Genomic DNA, 24,592 nt, shown 5'->3' on the forward strand with positions numbered 1-24,592 from the left:
ACATCATATGAATACATGTATTACTATCCATGCAGAAGTAGCAATTATTAAGATGGCAACCATTGTGACCATGTTGGATGTAACATTGGCATAATTCTCGTTTAGGACCACCTCCACCCATAAGAATTCTTTTGGCGAAAACTCCATGTAGTGAAGTCTTTCCATTTAGGATAAGTAGGAATAATCAAAATTTTTAACAAGGCTGCCATTTAGTTGGCTACATTTAATATCAGGTCAGCACAATTTTCATTTTGGATAAACTAGACATCATGAATGGAAAGTCAGTATGACTCCATTTAGGAGGTGTAGTGATAGCAAGCTTTTCAAGATGGCTGGCATGGTTGCCGTACTGGATGTCAGATTGGTACCATTTTCATTCAAGACCAACTAGACACAATAAGAAGTCTTGTGCAAAGCCAATGTCATTATTACCATCCATCTAGAAGGAGTAGCAATTAAAAAAACTCAGGAGTTCCACTGTGGTGACCATATTGGAGAAAAATGAATACTATTTTCATTTGGAGCAAGAAGGCATCATAAGAAGTCTTATGGTATAAACCTCATGTTGATATGACTTTCCATTCAGAAGGAGTAGTGATTACAAAGATTTTAAAGATGACTGCCATGGTGGGTTTATTGGATCTAAGAATGGTTCCATTTTCATCTGGATCAAGCAGACATCATAAAAAGTCTTGAGTGAAAACTTGATGCTGATATGACTTTTATTCAGAAGTAGAAATAATATTTTCAAAGTAGTCCCTGTCTGTTATCCATCAGCATAAGTCTGTTATCCATTAGCATAAGTCTGTTATCCATTAGCATAAGTTTGTTATCCATTAGCACAAGTCTGTTATACATTAGCACAAGTCTGTTATCCATTAGCACAAGTCTGTTATCCATTAGCATAAGTCTGTTATTGTTATTCCTACCAAACTACTTGGAGGATTGCCTTGAAACTTTACACACACATTCATCCCGTCTAATTGGTACGAAATGGTTCTAACATACATAAATTATGGCCAAAACAGTGGTCATTTGGAAAATTTGCTATCACTGCTTTGCTGAATGGATGGTCATTTTATCATGCATTTCTTACTGAAAGATTTCTTATGATGTCTAGTTGGTCATGAAAATGGTGCCAATCTTATCAATATACGAGTCCAACTGCAAATGCAGACACAGCTCTGCTATCACATAATGCTGCAGCAGACCTTGAGTACATGCAGTTTGTTATGAGTAATCAGTAGAACAAACAGCATAGACCCTGATCTGCAAGCACATTATGCCACAGCAGATCAGGATCTTTGTAGTTTGACTTGACTCAAAAGCGAGTATATAAGTACAGCAACCATTGCATCCATCTTAAAAAGCTTGTCATGGAACTGCTCCTTCTGAATGGAAGGTTCTACGAACATGATGTGCTTACTAAATGACTTCTTATTATGTCTGTTTGGTTTTAAATAAAAATGATGCCACTCAGACAAACTTCTTTCATATAAACTTCAGTGTTGCATCCAACAGCTGGTAGATCAGGAAGATGTCATATCTGCATTTTTTTCGAATGGACTAATTGTGGTGTTACCCTTTGTCAAAGACTGGGGAGTTTTGTAAATTAAATGTCATCAGTCTGCACATTCACAGTTTGTGAACCAGGGGTGGGGTGGGGGAGAAGTGGCATGGCTACCCTGGTTGTCTCAGTTATAATGCCCATGTAAAGGTACAGAAATAAAAGAAAAATCTTTCCTTATTGGACAGAGATCTGGTATTTTGGAGACACTTCTAAGTCATTTCATTCCTACAAATACCGTGTAAGCAAACTCTTATGATATCTGCAGTCATCTCTCAGCTGTTTTAAGTCATGTTTCAGCTCATTTTGAAGTCATGTTTTCAGCTCATTTTCAAGTCATTTTTTTCAGCTCACTTTGAAGTCATGTTTCAGCTCATTTTGAAGTAATTTTTTCAGCTCACTTCAAGTCATTTTTTCAGCTCACTTTTAAGTCATTTTTTCAGCTCATTTTCAAGTCATTTTTCAACTCACTTTTAAGTCATGTTTCAGCTCATTTTCAAGTCATTTTTCAGCTCAATTTTAAGTCATGTTTCAGCTCACTTTTAAGTATTGTTTCAGCTCATTTTCAGCTCACTTTTAAGTCATGTTTCATCTCATTTTCAGCTCATTTGAAAGTCATGTTTCATCTCATTTCAAAGTAATTTTTTAAATTATTATTTAAGTCATGTTTAAGCTCTTTTTAAAGTCCTGTTTCAGCTCTTTTTTAATTCATGTTTCAGCTCATTCGCAAGTCATGTTTTCATAACCAGGCAATATGCACCAATAAATGAAGCCAAGGTATTTTTTGTGTGTCTGTAAATTACTTCTAAAATGAACTTTAACATGACAGCTGATATGTGCTCAGAGGTCAGGTAAAACCTATCTGGAGTGTTATCTTCATTCACTTTTTATTTCAAAATGCAGTCAGGAATTTAGATTTCATTTCCATTTTCTTTTCACAATAATAAAATCACCTCCCCATATACAAGTGCTGTGACAAACAGTATGATCTTCTTTAGACTGTAAATAATTTGTGCAGCAACTGACTATTGTAATGACACATCTAAATCTCAAAAAATTCTCTACCACAAAGATCAGACAAGATAATCCTTTTTATTACAAAATGTCTCTAGAGATAATAAGCATGAACTTGCAAGTCAGATTTTCTGTAATTATTAAAATGATGATTAATTACGAAATCTGTATTTAAGTCAATTATCATATAAAAAGATGTCTACCAGAGATTGAGGTCTATTATCTTCAAAAACTAGGCTTTAACAATTACATCTTCTTCATGATGCAATCTTGTAATGGGATGCACATCAGGCATGTTATTATTATTATTATTATTATTATCCAAGCATTCCAGGTCCTGATTCATTAATAATAATAATAATAGCTTTATTCATTGAACAACACAAAAGTTTTGTGAAACTAATCTACCTTGTGGCCATCTATTATCCACATATTTATATGAATTGTCAGACAAATCTCTCTCTCTCTGTGTCTATCTATCTGATCCATCTATTCTGGCGACCACTCCAGTGACCTAGTGGTTAGAGCATCCACCTTGGATGCGGGAGGTCATGGGTTCAATCCCCAGCTGAATCATACTAAGGACTTAGAAAAATGGTACTAACAGCTGCCTCACTTGGCGTTCAGCATTAAAAGGTTAGTGTTAGGACTGGTCAGCCTGGTGTCTCGATAATGTGACTGGGTGGGACATCATGCTACATGTCTGCGGCATGATGCCCCAGTGCTAGACATCACTATAAACTGCCACATTGCAGACATTGTAGCAATATGACTGAAAAATTATTAAAGCTATGTTAAAAATCCAAATCATATTACAACACATCTATTCTGGCTAAAGTGAAAGAATATTTCCTAATAAAGTCCAATGCATGCAGTTTTTGGAGTGTTTTTTTGTTGTTGTTGTACAAGATGATAACTAAGATAAGATCAACTAATGCTAAACTTGTGTTATACACAACATTATCTATATAAAAGTATTATAGTTAGGTTGTTGTTTTTGTAGGGTTTAATGCCATTTTTCAACACAAGATAGGCTATACACGGAGGCCAGTAAAAATGGTGGAGGAAGAACCCAGGAAAACCCCGGAAAGAACCTCTGAACCATGAGAAGCTACTGGCATGCTTTCTCACATATCCACATTGGCCGAACCCGAGACACGAACCCACACAGACAGAGGATAGATGGCAATGGTTTGTAATGGTGAGCGCTTTAGACCACTCGGCAAATCAGGGCCCCATATAGTCAGGTAATAGCAATGAAGACAGATGCAGACTAAATTAGCAGGTTTGTCTGTTATTTTTATAAATTCCAAATACAGATCAAGTACAAGTTATGAAGACTGTGAACTTTTTTTTAGATTTGCAATATAGCAACTCAGACTAGGAAAATATGAAAGGGGTGGGGATGGGATGGGATTTAATTTCCAGAATTTCCCTATGGTGATTTAAAGCGCCTTAGTCCATCAGTTGAAAGGGTTAAATATCACACAGAAAAAACACTGTCAGGCAGAAACTGCCAAAATTAAGAATATATGCAATTTTTTAAAATGTTTTTAGGATTGGAGATTATTCATATTGGTCTAGTTTTAGCCCTGTGAATCATTTCCAAAACCTCTCCAATCTCAAGGACACATCTTAAACTTGGGAATCAAGAAAAAACTAATATATCAAGGTTAAGACATCAATTTATCGACAAGGATCAAAATGTGTATCATTCACAACCTGGTGGAGTGATCAAGAGCTGAGGTGTGACCACATGTGGTCCAGTTTTGTGTTCTCATCATGCACTTTTGACACTCTGTCTCCCCTGGTGATAAAACTTGAATGTCCCTCAAATATAAGCAGCCATTAAAGACAACAAAGCTTCTGGCAGAGCAAGACAAATGATGCCCTGGTATCTGCCATATCAAACTGACTGCCAAAATGCTTAAGCAGAAAAGCAAAGATCTGATTGGAAGTTTTATTATAACAGACTAAAGATGTACCATACTATTCCAAATAAAACTAAGAATGTTATGACAACATGTAGTCTTATATTATTTTGTATGATACTAACAGCTTAAGGTAAAATAAAAGTGGTTTATGGAAATTCATTTGCTTTATAGCATTTCTCTTTTATCACATATACTGACTTATCAGTCTTGTCAAACTGCAAACAACAAAGATCCTGACCTACTGCAGCATAATACGACTGCAGATCAGGGTGTGTGTTGTTTGTTTTTCTGATTATTAACAAACTGCACAGATCCAGATCTGCCAGCACATTATGCAACAGCAGATCTGGGTCTGTGCAGTTGGATTTGACTTATAAGCGAGTAAAAACAGTGTGTGATTAATATATATAAGCATACGTTTAATAAAAGATTATGTTATAAAATGACAAGCAATATGAACAATAATTGAACATCTTTCTCCAAAAGAAATATTTGAAATCTCATCTTTAAAATTTGTAATTATGAAATAAATTTTTGTGTAATAACTCCTATTTTATCTAAATATATATATTCAAATTACCATCTTTACTCACTTATAAGTCCAACTGCAAAAATACATAGAGCCTGATCTGCCATAGCATAATGCTCATGCAGATCAGGGTCTATGTTGATTGTTCTACTGAATATTCCTAATAAACTGTGCTGACCAAGATCTTCCAGCACATTACAACAAACCTATACAGACTGCAGTTGGACTTGACTTTTAAGTAAGCATATAGCTTAACTTTTGTGCCTCCTACATAGCTTGTGAGCCAAATGAATGATCATTGATAAAACAATTTGTTTCCCTCTTATGGCTATGTCAATGTATATATATAATTATTTTTTATTTTTTTCAAAGGTTACTGTAATTTTATATCCAAGATATATATATATATATATATATATATATATATATATATATATATATATATATATATATATATATATATATATATATATATATATATTCAAATTCACGACAGTTCATCTGTTATCATATAAGTCTATATTATCAAACATTTCGAGGGAGCTGGGCTGGATAGTATAAAATTATGAATGATCAATATATGTCATTTTTTTTAGAAATTCAAATTTGACTTAAAATAACACTAAGTTTCTTTCAAGCTGTGATAAAAAGTTTCTCAACAGAGAAAGATTCTCTCTTTCAACAGGTCTGAGATGTCTTTTTCTTAATGAAATATATGAGAACAGAGCTGTGTTTTTACAAGCTTAACTCATTAACCCCACTTGACATGCCATATTTACACATCATGAAGATGTGCCCTACTTCCAAGCTCTGTACCCTTTATGATACACAAAAGTGTGTGGTATTACAGAAAAGTAGACAGATGTAGCTTTATAATGATACCCAAAAGGTAGACTTTCTACTCACATAACAAAATACAGTCAGAAATACCTCATTTATGAGGCCCAGTTTCCTCCGTCAAATATTACCACATTTTGCAACCTGACTTTGTGTCAAGATTTTATACATTTTGGCATGAGACATAAAAAAACTGGTCTGAATCTTTGCAAAAAGTAGGATAAATTTGAGATCTGGAGTGAATAATGACCAGGACATGAAAATCATGGGTCCAATATGCAAAATAGAAAAAGAAATATTACCCTTCTGCACATGTAGGAGCAAAATAGCCAATCAAAAACAATGTTTTTTATACACCTAGGCATCCATCTAAATAAAAATCTCTTAGAAGCAGATATATTGGATGCACTAAAAAGTGACTCCAAAAATTAGTTTCCTACTCCAATTTCAGGTGGAAATGAAAAGAATCTCCAGAGATTAATGAGTTAAGAATTAACTAGCATCAAGGTTAGTTGTGGAGAAAAATTTCAAAATGTAAATTACTCATGCTTTTTTAAACATCACATTTAAAAAAATGTTTCTGACATAAAATTTACTCTGACAAAATTCCTGAAGTTGCCAATTTAATGACCAGTTAAATTTTCCAAAAATTACCAACTGCATTACCTCCCTTGACAAAGGTTTTGTTTTGTTATGTGTGTTATTTAAAAACAGGTCAACCAGCCAATAAACTGCCATTTCAAGTAAATATGATGGATTTTGTGCAGTACATGGTCACAAATGAGTTGACAAAAAGAGAAAGGGGTATTGTTTTCCTTTCTAAATCCCCTAATGAGGAAAGACACAGAAAACAGGTCTCTACTGATTGATCGGTATCAAACTAAAATTGGCCCTACTGCTCGTTCTATTTCTTTTCTTCCCTGACACACACATTACAAAGGTTAAAATCATCATAAGTCCTTTTAAAATGAGTTAGACATATTGTTTATGCAATCAAGAGAATATGAGAGCTAGTAATCAATTTGGAGAGAGAGAGAAGAGAGAGAGAGAGAGATATATAGATTGATGTTGTTGTTGTGGGGTTTAACACCATTTTTCAGCACAATGGGCTATACATGGCGGCCAGTATTAATGGTGGAGGAAGAACCCGGAAAACCCCAGAAAGAACCACCGACCCACGAGAAGCTACTGGCAAGCTTTCTCACATGCCCACATTGGCTGAATCTTAGACTCGAACTGCCGCAGACAGAGGTGAGATGGCAGTGATCCGTAACGAAGAGCGCTTTAGACCACTCGGCCACTCGGGGCCCCGATATATAGATTGATTAAACCTTTAACTTTGTAGATTTATTATGGTGAAATAAAACAAATATAACATAGAATACAGTAGAATATCACATTAAGAGATAATGGATTACAATTAAAAGAGGCATGGTTCTCAATGCAAAATTTTAAAAAAATACTAGTTTTAAAGGCTTACTTTTAATTTTGACTACAACATAATTTTCTCAATATGGCTTATTAATATAATATAAAAATTCACAAAAGACACTGAGATCACACACTGCATTTGACTGGACAATATTTTAATAATTCAATTACATTACTGTCCTTACTTGTTGCCTTTTTTCTATCTCAATTAATGGATTACCCTATTGACCAAAATGACAATTTTAATTGTTTTTCCACAGATCACTGTTCATTTCATAACCAATTACAGATTTCTATATATTAGCAAATTCTTTCATTCAAGTGATATACCACTTCAACAGAACTATCAGAAGCAGGTAATACCTGTTCCAAATTTTGTGAAGGTTGCACTTTTTAATATAATTATTCATAAATAAATCAATAGTAATTTATAATACAAATACTGGTCTTTCAGGCATGGACAGGTCAAAGATATGTGTGTACAGAAACCACCTTATTTGACCTTTATGGAATCTTGGTTATCATTAGCAACACCTAACAGCTGAAGGAAAGGTGTTTTTGTTTTAATTAGACTTGTTTGTTGACTGAAACACTGTATACTTTATCCAGTAATGTAGCAATAGTGCCAAATGGGGATCAATCTACAAAGACTTAACAGCTTGCTATGTAAACAACCATTACATAGTATTAACAAATGTGTTAAACAAGAATAACATTATTGTAGTCTATTAAGCAGAAAAGTAAACTTATTAACACAGTATAAATAGAGTATCTTTGCAACAACAACCTGCTATTTGATGGAGTCATGATGCCAGCTTCTGGTATTTGCAAGAGGATGCATACTTTAAATTACAATATTTTAATAGTATCATTAAATCTGGGCAAATGCTGTAGAGAAATTTCAATGAAGAAGAAAATGAAATAAAAGGAAATCATGGTCAAAAGTTGAAACTTCCACCTTCATTCATTTTGCTGGGGGAGGGTTTTTTTTGTCCTGTTGTGGGGCTTTGGCTGCATCCCACACATAATATGGTATACTAAATCGTTGTGTGAGTCAGTGGAGTCTAAATTACACAGACTGGAATATGCCATTACCTATAACAAGCTGCTACAGAAATATATACTAAATCTACAATTTAATAGAAATTTACACACTCTATATACAACTGACACAAGAATAAAACACCCTATGTAAAACTGACTACAAAATTTACACTATATAAAAAGTGACACAAGAAATGCACCTGACACAACTGCACTTCAGTCACAAATGACACACAAATTACACTACATACAAAAAATAACACAAGAATTAAACTATATAAAAACTGACACAAGAATTACACTATATACAAACTGACAAGAATTGTACTAAATATAAACTGACACAAGAATTAGACAATATACAAATTGAAACAAGAATTACACTATATACAAATTGACAAGAATTACATAGTACATGTATACCAACTGACACAACACCTACACCTATATACAAAGTGACACAACCACTACACCCTATATACAAAGTGACACAACCACTACACCCTATATGCAAAATGACACAACATCTACACCCTATATACAAAGTGACACAAAACCTATACTCTATATACAAATTAATACTACACATACACTCTATATACAAAGTGACACAAGACTTGCAATCTATATACAAAGTGACACAAGACCTACACTCTATATACAAAGCGACACAAGACCTACACTCTATATACAAAGTGACACAAGACCTACACTCTATATACCAAGTGACACAAGACCTACGCTCTATATACCAAGTGACACAAGACCTACACTCTATATACAAAGTGACACAAGACCTACACTCTATATACCAAGTGACACAAGACCTACACTCTTTTATACAAACTCACACAATCATTACGCCATCAGATGCTTTATACTTCTGAAATAAAACATGCATGTCAGCTGTTTAAAAAGACATACCATCCTCTGGATATGGAAGCAAAGCTGATGGAGGGCGATATCTGATGAAAAATTTAACCTCATCTCGATGCTCCCCCCACTGTTGTAAAATATCAAATGGTCGTTCAAGAGGGAGAATAGTGCGCTCTGAAAAAGAAGTATTGCACTTTGAATATGTGTCCTTTTATCAAGTTACCTTTCTAAGCTGGTTCAACAAGAACATATGATTCAAAGTTTAGTTTACCTGAAAAAATAAAAAGATAATTTATTTTGATTTAGTTAATAGTTTTTGTATGATGAACAAGTCAACCAAGTTTGTTGTGAAAAGAAAATTTTATCTCAGTGTGGTAACTTCCCCTAGTACCTAACTCAACTGAACCAATGCAAGAGCATAAGAGTTTCTTCCCTTTGATCTCTAACTGGAAAGACACTTACACAGGGTTAATAATGTGGTGAAAAAATGGAAGAGATTACAACTGGATTTTATTGAGGCAAATGATTTGTTTATTAAAACTAAATACTTAACTGCATATTATAAAACACACTATTATTCTGTAATTCTTGTACTCATGACCGTTTCTGAAACTCTGCACAGAGAAATCAACTGAATGTGTAAAAATTGCTTTTTTTGCATGACTTATTTATTTTGTTAAATCTCCCCAAGATTTAGACAATGCATCCTGCCCCTTTTTTCAACTCAAGGTTTGGAGGGGGTGGGGTTCCTCCCCTACAATTTATGTTCTAGAATAGAACCTGCATACACTGGTTTCTGGAACATGTTTATTTGCTTCTTATATGACCAGTACTTTGAACAGTACAGTGATATACAAGTTTTATTTACATTAAATATTACTACAGTATAATAATCATGTTTTTCATACAAGATTCATAATGCCCATACTTTTTATAGAATAAATTTGTTTAATTTCTGATTACCAAATAATATAAAGGAAAATGCCAGGTACACATGAAAAACTGGACTGACTTTAAACTTCATGGAAAACGGTTTAATAATTGAATTTAATTGAAGGCAATTTGAAACAAGAGGCCAATGTTGCATGATTTCACTCACCTGGTATACATTAGTCTAAAAGAAAATATAGTAACAAAGGCAGACACATAGGATTTGAAGGGCACAATGGCAGGATACTTTCCAGTCATCGTGTAGAAACAAATATTATTTGAGATTTTGTTAAGCTGTGTTTCTACTTTGAGAAGTTTCAGCTAGACAAAACGGTGTATTGGCATCTTTTTTTTTAATAGGAATTTGAAAGGTGTTTATGTTAGCACTCTATCCATTATATTTTTGATCTTATTTAATTTGTCAAGGCAATTTAGGAGATAAAGTTGTGCTGTAAGTTTTTTGTACATATGTAGAAAGAACAGCCATACATGGTGGGAGATATTAATATTTGTAAATTCTTCCACCCATTTAATATTGAATCTGTACCATTGCTAGGAAGTCAAACCTGACACAACTTTAATGTTCCAAGAAACATTCATACCAAATTTGATCACACTCGTAAAGTCATTCTGAAATACCATTTATACTTACTTATAAGTCAAGTCAAACTAAGAACAACTAAGATCCTGATCTGCCTTAGTATAATGTCTATGTTTCTATGTGTTTTGTTCTACTGATCACTCCTAATAAAATTCACAGACCCAGATCTGCCAGTGCATTATATAATGGCAGATCTAGGTCTTTGTAGTTTGTAGTTGGACTTGACTTAGAAGCAAGTACATATGGTAGCTGAAATAGGATGTTTCTGTGTTTGTTACTGAAGCCACAACTTTGATATGGGAGCTACTATGGACAGAATACTGACAAAGAAATCTCTATAAAAAAAGAAAACAAACCAACCTTTACCAAGTCTGATTAAAACTGGCTCAGTCATTATTAAACAAAATCTGAAAATAGGATTTCAGGTTGGTTTGAAAAGGAATTAATACATCTGCTATGGGAACCACCCTGAACATTATTTTGGTACACCATGTCTGAAGAAACATTTGAACTAAGTTTAATCAAAATTTGCTTAACTATTTTTAAGATGTTTTAATTAGGTTTTGGAAGCCACAAGCCCTGTAAGCCACCCTGGTGATACTTTTGCTAGAGCATATCCTAATGAACATTCCTACCAAGTCTAATTGAAATCAGCTAAACTGTTTTTTTTTAAAGAAGTTGAAAATAGTCTTTCCATCCAGGGAAAATAAAGCTACACCATTGCTATGTGAGTTAGTGAGACAAAAATTTGAAGAGTATGTTTTGATGAACATTCCTTGTAAGTTTGATCAAAATTGACTCAGCCATTCATGAGGTCGAGAAATGGTTTTCTACCCAGCTGCTAAGGAAGTCACACAACTGCTGTAGTATTTGCTTCCCCTCCCATTTTTTTTGTACCTGCCCCCAGCAACCGGTTCATGCTTTTGCATGAAGGATATAGCATTGTTATCTCATTCATCAAATTATAATTTCTAACCTGTCACCAACGGTCATAAACTCTGTCATCTTCTGTGTTTTAAACCAAATTGAGTTTCTTTACTAACACTGTGCCACATTTGCATGGCCCAGTCAACTTTTACACACAAATGATGTAATGCAGTTCATGTCTTTGAAAAGCTCTGAATATGTTTTAAATTTCTGCAACTTTGGGAGTTACATCCTTTGGAACAGTTATATATAAGAGTTATACCTACTTTTTTTTCAATTTCTGTAAGAAATATTAAAACCAGTCATTGCAAATACCGCATTGAGACTGCTTGGCAAATTATGTTGACAGCTTTCATTTGGTTTGGACAAGATGATAATGTTAGGGGCCACAGCAATCAGGTTAGAAATTATAATGATAATGTTAGGGGCCACAGCAATCAGGTTAGAAATGAAATTACTATGTTTTGTTCCTTTTTTATATTTGTTGTCATCCCCAGCAACAACCTTGAGTATATTTATATACAGGAGCATAACCTTGAGTATATTTGTAAACAGGAGCATAACCTTGAGTATATTTATATACAGGAGCATAACCTTGAGTATATTTATATACAGGAGCATAACCTTGAGTATATTTGTAAACAGGAGCATAACCTTAAGTATATTTGTATATAGGAGCATAACCTTGAGCATATTTGTAAACAGGAGCATAACTTGAGCATATTTGTAAACAGGAGCATAACTTGAGTATATTTGTAAACAGGAGCATAACCTTGAGTATATTTGTAAACAGGAGGATAACCTAGAGTACATTTGTAAACAGGAATATTGGATCCACTTTGTTTTGTCAAAGCGATTAGCTATCAGATTTGACTCATAACTTTTTCCAATCTGCCTTGCTCAATTTCCATCTTTGCCAGATTCACTGAAGCTAGGGAATTATACTTTTTAAATATATTGGAAAGTAGTCATTACCACACAGGTCATCACCAGCTTCCCATGAAAAGTCAAGTAAAAGTGATGGAATGAAGATAGTCAAATCTGAGGATTATGTTACAGGATGTAGGGAGGTATACAACTTATCATTAAAAAGGCAAAGATTGCATTAATTTTTTAAACAAAGTATTGTATCTCCTCTCCTACCTCTTTGATATCTTTACAGCCTGAAAGTTTATGGTGGCTGTTAAAGTTGCCAAGCAAAACAAAAGGGTGCAACTGTTCAAAAAGATGGTCAACATTAAAGTGATTGTTTGGAGTGCTTGGAGTGAGATACATTGAACAAAATATACAATGACATACAAATGGCTAATGCGATTAATAACCAGTAACTGAATAAAAGTCTAATTGTAAAATCCCTAGCACAGATATGAATTAGACTGGGGATGTCAATCAGGAATGGAACAACCGATGAAAGTTAGTATTTCCTAACAACCTGGTTGGCAATGGGAGAAGCCAACTTGTAATTTCACTGACCTTTATACAGACAGGTACTAGTCATATGCCATGAAGCTTGCCCATCATTGCACAGATGCCAGTGAGAGGAATAAAACAGGCATCAGATGAAGGTACTTAAAGGAAGCTTTACCCAATGGTTCAGAGGGTTTAGTGTGAGACATCAAGATGCAAGCAATATTCTATCAAGGCATTAGCGAAAGGGACTTATTGGTTTTGATAGCTGAAAATACCTGAATAGGTCTGCTAAGTGACAGTCCATCCACAGACCTGGCCTATCCAAAATCTGAATGTGTTGGATAGGGATGCCCTATAGCACTTTATAGAAGAAACCACGAATTGCTTCTCTTCAGAAGGAAAAAAAAATCAGCCACTGAACTCACAGAAGGACAGCCAGGATTGATACATTTTCTAATGCACCCCCACCCCCCAAGATTCTCCACTTAGCATTACTGACCTTAGACACAGATCATCTCCTAGACTGAATAATGAAATTGGTTACTTGTTCAAAAACTGGTCCTGGTAATGAGAGCATTTGAGAAAAAAGCCAAGTGAAAAGGTGGAGAATTTGCAGGCTTGTTGTCTGGAAGACAGCCCCTTTGCCATGACAGGTGGTTACTCCTCTTGGGTAATGGTCCTAGGATGGTCCACAAGCAGTTGAAGAAGATCCATGAAACCATGGTCATTGGGACAACAAGGGGCTATCAGAATGAACTGAATATTTCCTTACTTGTGAAGTACCAGAGGGATAATCCCAAAAGATGGGAAGGCATAAGCAAAAAAGTTCAGTCCCATTTCAGGATAGATGGGGATGGGAGAAATGAAAAATGGAAGTTTGCTGTTTAGCCTTCAAAGAAGGGACATGATCTTGACTACATTGTCCTGGGAGACTCAGACTAATCCTCTTTGCATCCTCACATAGATAATATCTTCAGATGGATTAAGCCTGTTCACTATTGATTAATATGGAGACAGATCTAGTCTAAAGGATTCTAGCAGGCCATGGCGGATCAACCAATCATCAAAAAATGGGCTGAACAACCTCTCTACTGCACCCTTCTGTAGAAGGAAGTGAATCCCTTCCTTTAATCACACCAGATTCAACTGATGGAAGAACCCTAGGGACCTAACCAGAGAAGGGAGTTCCTGAAACCAAAGCTGGTATCCACCTTTATAATAGATAGGACACAGCCAAAGGCTGTTATACCAGACAAAGCCTCTGAAAAGAGATCTAGCCTGGCAACTATAAGAACCAATGAAAAGGAACACCCTGCAGAAGAGGGATCAGTCCTCAGATCTGTCTCCCCTTGTCCTTAGGAAACAGGGAAAAGCCTGTTAACTTCCTCCCTGGGCCTTTCTGGCATGCTTTTCTGGGGTGTGAATATGAAGAAGAGTTCTGAAATGGGATTGCTACTCTAATTGGGGCAGAATGGCTTGAAAGAACGTTGCTGAAAGATCCTTTAATTGGACAGGATGATTACACTTCTTGGCCAGTTCGATGGGCCAGGAGTGTATGCAAAGGATTGGTGTTGCTGGTCTCTGAGGAGCCGAGTTTCCAAGGAGGTGATGAGCCCCAAAAAAGATAGTTTCTGCTTCCAAGAAACTAGCCCTCAGAAGTGTTGAAATTGGGAGACAGGCTTAGGTCCCCATGGAAATACCCACTTGATTGATTCAGGATCCAAAGTGGGAGTATAATTGGCCAGGAATAGGTATCTACCATATAACTTGTTTCAGAGACCAAGGGTGTCAATGTGTGTGGTGGATAGACCCCCCTTACATTGTCAAGCAGGGTCCTGGCCCTTACTGAACTTTTGGAAAAGCATCTTAATCATGACTAAGTGAGGAACAACAAGAGGTTCAATTGAGAGTTAGCCTCAGAAAATTTTTCTGAGCAGGAATGAATTTGAGTGTCTTCCCAGTTTGAAGGATCACTTAGTAGAAGACAGTAAACCTCAACTACCTCTTTCTCAAAAGGCCACATCTCATCCTCCTATGCTGTACCTCACTTGTGTTAAATAATGAGGACAGAATGGATGTCTTTATCTCGTTCTCACTCCTGGGAGGCAGGACTTTGCAACCCAATGTCATTCCATTGCAGGGTAGTCTTGGAGGTAAGAGGAACTCGCATCCATAAATCCTGACATCAAGCTAATGAACTGTCTTAGCAGTAGGCTCAGCAGATGGGGGAAAGCAACTCTCTACCATGTGGCCAAGGTCCTGAATGCCACAGCTGCATGCAGGGAAAGGGTGAATCATTTCCCTATTGTGGAAGCTTTACATCCCATATGACTTAGGAATTATAGGAAGGAAAAAAAGAGAAGGGGGAAACCTTGATCTGAACCTTCCCCCTAGTTTTTGATGTCTCTATGTCAATTTCTAATCTCCAATAGGATGAAACTGCAGTCTGAAGCCCCATACCAAAGGGCCTCCACTGACCAGTAATTTGTGCCCAGTACCTGGTGACAAGGCAATGCCTGGTGCCCGATACCATGTACTGGGTGCCTGGTGCCCAGTGACCAGTCAACTGACTCAGAACTGTCAGACTAAGATATGCACTCTGCACTTAGCAGGTGGTACAGCACCATCAATGACAACAGTCCTCTGTGTGTGAAGGGTGCTTCTTCCCCCTTACTTAAGGCAATAAATCCAAGATAATTCAATAATGATATCAACCAGTCTTATTCAAGAGCTGGTGGTGACAAATTCAGTAAAAATACAGATAAGACTGCTAATAGGACAACAAAAGTAAATCACTACCTGATACTAATTATGAAAATGAACTTGTGTTTGAAAATCAAACATACAACATAATAGCTGGTGTGACATGCTTTTTAAACACAAAAATATGACAAGTCACATTTCAAGAAAATGAGAAATATGAAGATTTATTGCTTTAATAAATAATAAACAGAATTAATGAGTCTGCAGATGAAATTACTTATGATAAGGCAATAAAATCAAATAATACGGAAGAAAATTCAACCAATGATGTCAAAAGCTGTATTCGAGACACTAATGAGAACGAACTGGTGTTTGATAACTAAACACACAACATAAATGGAAAAACTGGTGTTCGATAACTAAACAAACAATATAAATGGAAAAACTGTTGTTTGATAACTAAACACACAACATAAATGGAAAAACTGGTGTTTGATAACTAAACAAACAACATAAATGGAGAAACTGTTGTTTGATAACTAAACACACAACATAAATGGAAAAACTGGTGTCTGATAACTAAACACACAACATAAATGGAAAAACCGGTGTCTGATAACTAAACACACACCATAAATGGAAAAACTGGTGTTTGATAACTAAACACACAACATAAATGGAAAAACTGGTGCTACCTGCTTTTCTGAGATAAAAATAGCACGAGCCACATAAAAAGAAAATGTTAAATACACCACTCCCTCAATAACTTACATCCAGATTACTCGCAAACCTACTTATAATGTGGGGGGATCCCATTATTTTTCTAGAAAATGACAAATTACCCTTATTTGTTGAACATGAAGAAAATCGTGATGAAAATTGGTAAATGAGATCTGAAAATTGCTAGTTTTGTTGTTGAAAATGGTGGTAGTGACTGGAAATTTGAATCAACATCATGAAATTCTCAACTTATAACAATAGGTCCTATATTTTGTTACATTTTTATTTTACAAAATAATTTTCAGTACACTTTAAATAATGACCTTTAATAAACTTTCAGTCAGCAAAAATGTAACCAATGCCAACTGGCTGCAACACTTTATGAAATAAATAGCAATGAAACAAGCTTTGTCAAGTGAAATTTGATTTTTAGCTGTAGATTTTAATTTGGTTTCAGTGTAAGCACTGTAAATGCAATATTCTCTCTTGATTTAGAGCGTCCACCTCAGAAACAAGAGGTCGTGGGTTCGATTCCTGGCTGAGTCTTACGAAAGACTTACAAAAATGGTACTAACAGCTACCTCGCTTGGCACTCAGCATTATGAGGTTAGTGTTAGGACTGGTTGGCCTGGTGTCAGGATAATGGTACTGGGTGGGACATCATGCTACATGCCTGTGGCATGATGGCCCAGTGCTAGACATCACTATAAACTGTCACGCTGCAGACATCGTAAGGATATGACTGAAAAATTGTTAAAGCTATGTTAAAAATCCAAATCACACACACACACATTCAACTGCAATAAATGCCAATCTACCACAAGAGCTATGTCTGCAGGAGTGAGAACCTAATTAACCAATTATTATTTTGATGTTTACACTCAGTTAAAAGCATGACCAGCCATGCATTATCATATTATGTCTCTTTTATCAAATTAAATAAGGGGAGTGGAGAAGAAAAAAAATGGTAAAAGCAGGGGAATGGAGAAGAAAAAAAATGGTAAAAGCTATGCAAATTGTACCTGCATAAGAGCTAGCAGGCAAGGTCGTGTGTCAAATCAACTCATTTTAATCACTGTTATAATTATCATTCTGCAGGTAACAATTAAACTACCTTAAATTATCTAGTCATTCACAATGTGATAAAGATAGCAAGGCAACCAAGCCAAAGGAGTACCAAATGAATTCAAAGCTTTGTTTGTTCATAATATAGAAGTCTGCTGTGAACTTAAAATTCCTGTAATAAGATCTGCTCAAGGAATGGCAGAAGTTTCACTATGAAATCATGGCATCAATATTTCAGTAATAAAACAATTTAAAAAATCAGGTTTCAATGCTGATGGGTTATTTGTTCACAACACAAATGTCTCTACTTTTTTAAGAAAAGGAGTCTTGTTATATTGTGCAAAATGTAGTGATGTAACACACAATGTTTTGCAGGTACACAATGAGACAGATGTACATGATGTGTTGCAACATCTTGGAGTTATGTTTTTCATGATCTTTCAGAGATTGGTTATCTTGAAAATAAAAGTGATCTAAACTGAAAAACAAACAATTTCATCAGAAAAAAAAATGTCTATTGACACTTATTCCCAAAATGATTATAATATGAGTATTCAGCCATTAAACAGCACCACCACCACTTCCAATTGATCTTGATGTTTAGCTAGGATGGCACCCCCTTCTTCATTTTTAGACGTCCCTCAGTAACTCATGCCCTCACTTATTGTTCAATCAATGTGTTGAGTACTCTTTGTGTACAAGTCGTTATGGGAGAGGTGAATGAAGATTGTTACTGTAATAAAACAATTAACAGATTTAATGCGAGTCTGCAGACCACAATCAGCAAGGATAGGGATATTTAATAAATACCTACCTGAGCTAGAAATTAATTCTCAGCAACAAAAGTTACACTAATTATCCCATAACTGCAAGGCCATACCAAACATGGCAGCACTTGAGAGATGTCATTTCAAACAAAAAAGATTCTAACTCAGAGGTAATTCCACATGAAAAAAATACCTCATATAAAGAGAAAACTAAAAATAGTCACTGTGTGAAACATGAAATTATTTCTCTATGATTTTAGTTTGAGAATTTCATGATGGCTACAACTGGAAAAAAAACATGAACAGTGTGCATGGGCAAAGTGTTGATGGGGTGGTGTCCCAGTGATGATAGGTGTTCTAGAATCTTTTGGTTCATCCTAATGGGAGGACATATGGTCTGGGTAATTTCCACCCAGAAAAATACCAGCTTATGCAATAGCAACATGTGTTGCATGCTAATATTATACAAACTGAATGCTATTCCTACCTAAATGCTATGGCTAGATTTTAGAAATAAATTTCAAAATTTCAAAGAAACTGAACAGTAGACATCACTGATATCTCTCGTACGCAAAAGATTTTATTTGGTCATGTATTTTTTTTAAAAACTGCTCTTACATCAAAATACTGTGAATGAAATATCTGGCATGATCACCCTGCCCTCATATCAAAATGTCACGTGTTAACAAGAGTCTCTCAAAGGGAGTATAACACTCTAATGTCCCATAAAGAATTTCCAAGAATTCAAGATAAATTTTGTTTTTGTTCTTTTTAATGGAATTTTTAACACATTACTGGCTATTATGGGCACTTATTATGCCTCTCCCAAGCACACTGCTTGGCCAGGTATTGAACCTGCATCCCATGAATTAGGAGTTCAACACTTTATCAAATGTGCTACCACCTCTTTCAGACCATTTCTTATTTTTAACAACTGAGTGCTGAGAAACCCTTTCTGATATTCTTGATTGACAATATTTTCAAATCAATCACAATGATAGCCACATTTGTTAGATACGATTGGCACCATTTTCATTCAGGACAAATTAGACATCATAAGAAGGCTTTTGTTGAATATCTAATGCAAAAATAATAGTCCATCTGTGAAGTGGGGGGGCTGAGTTGCCAAGTAGTCACAAGTCTTTACTGCTCCAGATCACTGCCATCTCACATCTGTCTGCATGGGTTTGAATCTAAGGTTTGGCTAATGTGGGTGGGTGAGAAAGCTTGCCAGTATCTTTTCATCGGTCATTAATTCCTACCTGGGTTCTTCTGGATTCTTCATCCACCATTTATACTGGCTGCCATGCATAGCTTATCTTGTGCTGAGAAATGGCATTAAACCCCCAAAAAACAATAACATTTTATTACCTTTCAAAATAAATGAAACTTATATAATATTAATTTACATAGGGGGAGTGCAATTTTCAGTCTTTCTGACTGATCTGAAGACTCTTATGTCATTGAATGAAAACTGTGAATAAGCCTTATTTGGAGACAACAGTACAGCAATAGCACCATATGTACTCGCTTATAAGTCAAACTGCAAACTACAAAGATCCTGATCTGCTGTAGCATAATGTGCCTACAGATCCAGGTCTATGTTGTCTGTTTTACTGATTACTCCTATCAAACTGCACAGACCCAGACCTGCCGGCGCATTATGTGCCAGCAGATCTGGGTCTGTGCAGTTTGCAGTTGGGCTCATAAGTGAGTACATATGGTATTTATAATGCTGGAAGTCAGCTTGATGAGTAAACAGTCATATGACCCCCTCCCATTTCCATCGCAAGTTATCTTGTTGCAAGAAGCTTGAGAATGGAACAGACCAATTGTAAGGTACTAAAACTGGACCACTCCAGTGGCCTAATAGTTAGAGCTTCCATCCTTGGATGCAGGAGGTTGTGGATTTGATACCTGGCCGAGTCATACAAAAGACTTACAAAAATGGTACTAACAGCTTCCTTGCTTGGCGCTCACCATTATGAGGTTAGTATTAGGACTGGTCGGCCTGGTGTCAGGATAATGTGACTGGGTGGGGACATCATGCTACATGTCTGTGACATGATGCCCCAATGCTAGACATCATTATAAACTGCCACGCTGCAATCATCATAGCCATATGACTGAAAAATTGTTAAAGCTACGTTAAAAATCCAAATCACACACACATACTGACACTGGAATGCATGCAGTAAATCATAGTAGTTCAGCACAGTACAATGCCACCTAAGCAAGCAAATGGGAGCAAGGGTGCCAAATAGGCGATAACCTGTTGAAAATCCAAGTTAAATTACTAAAACTACAAATTGAAGAAGAAATTCAACATGTAAGAATTATTTTTTGAAGACAAAAAAAAATCAACCTGAACAGAACTCACAATTTGTACATGCAGCAACAAGATGTCGAGAAGTGACAGAACTAGAAAAGTACTTTGAAACTAGAAGGATAGAAACAGAGGAAGGCAATTTTCTTGAATGTACATTCAAATCTGGTGCACAAGAGATAAACTTGAAAAAAATAGAACCAGACAGAAGACCTAGCATGGCGAAAATACTGATGCTTATCACAATTATAGACAAATCCTTAATTGATCCCATGGACTCATTAAATAGGAGAGGAGAAGAGGCCTACATATTAACACCAAAAGGAAACAGACCTGTATTACCATACGAGATATCACTCTAAATGTAGTGAAACCAAAACCCTTCCTAAGAAAGATAAGGAAACAAACAGCTGAACTCCATATACCTGATATTCCACTCGGAGCTACAGTGAAAAAATTTGAGAGAAAGCTTTCAATCAAAGTGACAAATGCAAGAATGGACACTCACCCAGGATACGCCATCAAAAACAGAGTAAGAATCCTAGAAATCAACAAAGACAAACTTAGGACAATAAAGAAAGTCTTTTTTCTTCATGGATTCCCAGTCAGAACATGGTACAAAGGATGTATATATCATATGGAATGTAAAAAATGTGGGAAAGTAGGGCATACCCCTTGGAAAAGTCCAGTAACACAAAACTTAGAAGGGGTATCTACAACTATCACACAGCGGAAGAAAATGCAGCAAGAAGTGGCACCAGTCCCTAAACCACGGAATAAAGGAAAGTGTAAACAATCACTGACACAAAGTAAAGGAAAGGATAGACAAAACCAACAAAGAAACGAACCAACAATCCAACAACACCAATCAAGCAACCAATCAATACTCCCAGAACTTAATGAGAAACAGTGAAAGGAACAACAGCAAAAACAAGAACAAGAAAAAGAGCCAAAACAACAAGAATTAAGGAATAAACTTAAAGAACAGAAAATCTGACAGTTTCTAATGGCAGAACAACAAGCTCAGAAACAGACAGAATGCACAAAGAAAAAGAAAAAGAAAAAGAAGAAAATAAGGAGATCCTCACATTATGATGCACAAAGTGATTTATCGCTATCTACCTCGGAGGAAAGTGAAAGGAAAAGAAAAATTAGAGAAGAATATAAACTGACATTTGATGAAGAACTTGACACAACTGAATATGCAATAGAGATACTAAATCACAAGAGATACTAAATTGCAAATTGTAATCTGAAATTCAAAGAATCAACCAAAAAAAAAATCAAATCAAAAGAATAAAAAAAATACAAAATATATACAATTATATAATCACATAGCATAAAAATGCCCACAAATATATAAAAAGAACAAACACACTAAATGTGTATATAGCATTTCAACATACAGATAAGCCTTCAGGTAATGCAATACAATATAAGCCTTGGGGTATTTCTAACAATAAGGAGGGGGTCGACCTGAATGGTCTGTAAAGATCAGACAGGGAATTCCCCCCCCACCACAATAAATCATATGAAATAAGAAATGTCCCCAAATAACTGACACAAATTTGGAGTTTACCCATTAGAACATGTACTCAACAGTCTACCTATTTCCATTAACAATTATTAATTAAGTTATTTTCTTTGAGACCAAAGTCTGAAAATATGTGAGAACCACTTTAGTCCAAACAGTATTATTCTTCTTTTTTTGTATGTGGAGATTTGGTTGTTGTTATTGTTGTTCTGGTGGTAGTGGTGGTGGTTTAATGCCATTTTCATAACATCTTATGCTATATGTGAAGTTATATAAATGGTGGAGGTAGAACTCAAGATAGCTGATATACCCTCAGTTGCTCATAGAAATATCTGTCACTTGTCAAACCAAATGCAAACTTTAAAGACAAGAACACAAGCATGCTAGGATATACTAATGGATTTTCAATGTATGGGAGCACAAAAACATCATAAAATATTACAAGCTGAGCCAATTATACATAGGTTTTCTTGATTGTCTTCAGCTTACTCCTGGGTCCAAAAGTGGAAAATAACAGGATCACATTCCATATGCACTGACCAGGCCCTGTAAGACTGTCATAGAAGATAAAGTACCTGTTTATAGAGCCATAAGAGGGCATGAAACACAATCAGCACTATGTAAATATACACTAACTATGGTACAGTACTAATTAAATGCACTCAGAAATTGGGGCTGATCAGCATATCTCAATAAATGTCACTAAGTAAGGTCCTGAACCAGTCTTGTCTCAAATAGAGCAAGCAAAGCTAATTGTTGTTGGGCATATATCAAAGATCTGGTAGCAATCAGACATGGTTATGATTTACTGAAGCGACTGCAATAGGCACTGACTGCTGTGCATCTTGGGAAATGAAAGAATGTGGTTTGTACTGTTCTGGAGAGTTATTTTAAAGCTTTGAAGGATATCTATCAGTTCTGAAGAAATATTTCTTCTTACAGAAATGGAACTGTCTCCATATGTTACATTGTTTAAAACTGCATAAATAGGTTCAAAGGTCAAAGAAAAAGACTTATCTGTGCCATTACATCAATGGGAATCTACTCCATCTGTTTACTACCAGTATTTTGTCTCTACTGGTCTGTCCAATTTTATTCATTATTATTGGGAAACATGTAAATAAAACAAATTCTGAATTTAAAAAAATGATACATTTTATTCAGTTTAAACTTTTTGTATAATTACTCAGATAAATTCCAGGAGTTTTTGGCAAAATGGAAAGAGTTCCAACAAATAAAGACTTTTCAATAATAAAACCAACTTGTTCTAAATTCAAGGAGTTTTCAAGGCAACCATTAAAATTTTCAAAGTTTTGCAAACTATTACAAAGAATATCACATGTTTCAGCATGAGATGGCGTTTCCAGCCTTATGGATCAATGATATGAGTTGCTAACTGTAAATTCAACCTTTTGCCTCCCAATTTAATAAAGTTATTGTTCACACCAAGTGCAAGCTACAAATAAAGACTGGTAACAGTAAATGGTGGACTACACCAGTTATTGTGTACACACTGTTTCTCTTCTTGCAGTTAGTGACCTTGACCTTGAATCTTTTGACCTAAAAACTGATAGGGTTTTCCTTTACACTAGTGCAAACCATAAAACAAAGTGGTAACCATAGATTGTGGACATCTCAAGTTATTGTTCAGAAACAAAATTGGTAAGACAATGAAACTGTCCAAAACGATCTCAAGAAATAGCCAAGACAAGCTTTCTAGTGAGAATTTCAAAGAAAAGAATGGCACAGCTAAAACCTGTTCTAAATAAAGGGAAGCATCAGTTATTATGTAGAACACCATTTCTCTTGCAGTCAGTGACCATGACCTTGGACCTTTTGACCCCAAAATTGACAGGTTTGTTCCTTTACAATAAGTGCAAGCCATGAGACAAAGTGGTAACTGTAGATTGTGGACAACTCAAGTTATTGTACAGAAACAAAATTGGTACAGACAGTCAAAGGCACACCACTAAACCCTGATCTAAAGTGCCACAGATCCCATTGCCAGAACCTTAACACATCGACCTAATCCCATCTGATGAATTGGACACATGAGAACAGGGAGATACCTGAAGAGGAAATATGCTGTATATAGAAAGCATTTTCCTCAATCTATAGACAATTATCAGATCTCCATGGTCAGCTGAGGACAATGTAATGCTCGTGATCATGGAGTTCATTATTATCCCACTGTATGGTCAGAGAGGTCACCACCTTTTTGTTGTACAGTTTTTTTTATATAAAAAGTTTCAGAATGAGCTATTCATATGTTAAAAGTTTTGTTGACAATTACTTCTTACCAACTCATGTTTATGATGACAGGGTATCATTGCAGACTCATATCACTTGTTTGTGATCTGTTGACATTTTTATACTA

General features: G+C 35.5%; 2 protein-coding genes across 5 annotated transcripts in view; one reads left to right on the plus strand and one right to left on the minus strand.

Moving 5' to 3' along the window:
* The window catches only part of LOC149805565 (uncharacterized), a 460,129-nt gene that overhangs the window by 246,652 nt on the left and 188,885 nt on the right, over positions 1–24,592 (plus strand). The window lies entirely within an intron of this gene.
* The window catches only part of LOC149805567 (apoptosis-stimulating of p53 protein 2-like), a 238,937-nt gene that overhangs the window by 109,411 nt on the left and 104,934 nt on the right, over positions 1–24,592 (minus strand). For 3 of the 4 annotated variants that reach the window (XM_089950169.1, XM_089950170.1, XM_089950168.1), the window contains exon 3: positions 9,281–9,406. The exons of the other annotated variant lie outside the window; for it this stretch is intronic. In XM_089950169.1, the coding sequence (XP_089806295.1) occupies positions 9,281–9,406 (126 nt within the window). The remainder of the gene's footprint in view (positions 1–9,280; positions 9,407–24,592) is intronic. 4 annotated transcript variants of the gene reach the window in all.

Source organism: Sinohyriopsis cumingii, chromosome 2 (assembly GCF_028554795.1).
Source record: "Sinohyriopsis cumingii isolate HCF-2022 chromosome 2, ASM2855479v2, whole genome shotgun sequence".
NCBI classification, from domain to species: domain Eukaryota; kingdom Metazoa; phylum Mollusca; class Bivalvia; order Unionida; family Unionidae; genus Sinohyriopsis; species Sinohyriopsis cumingii.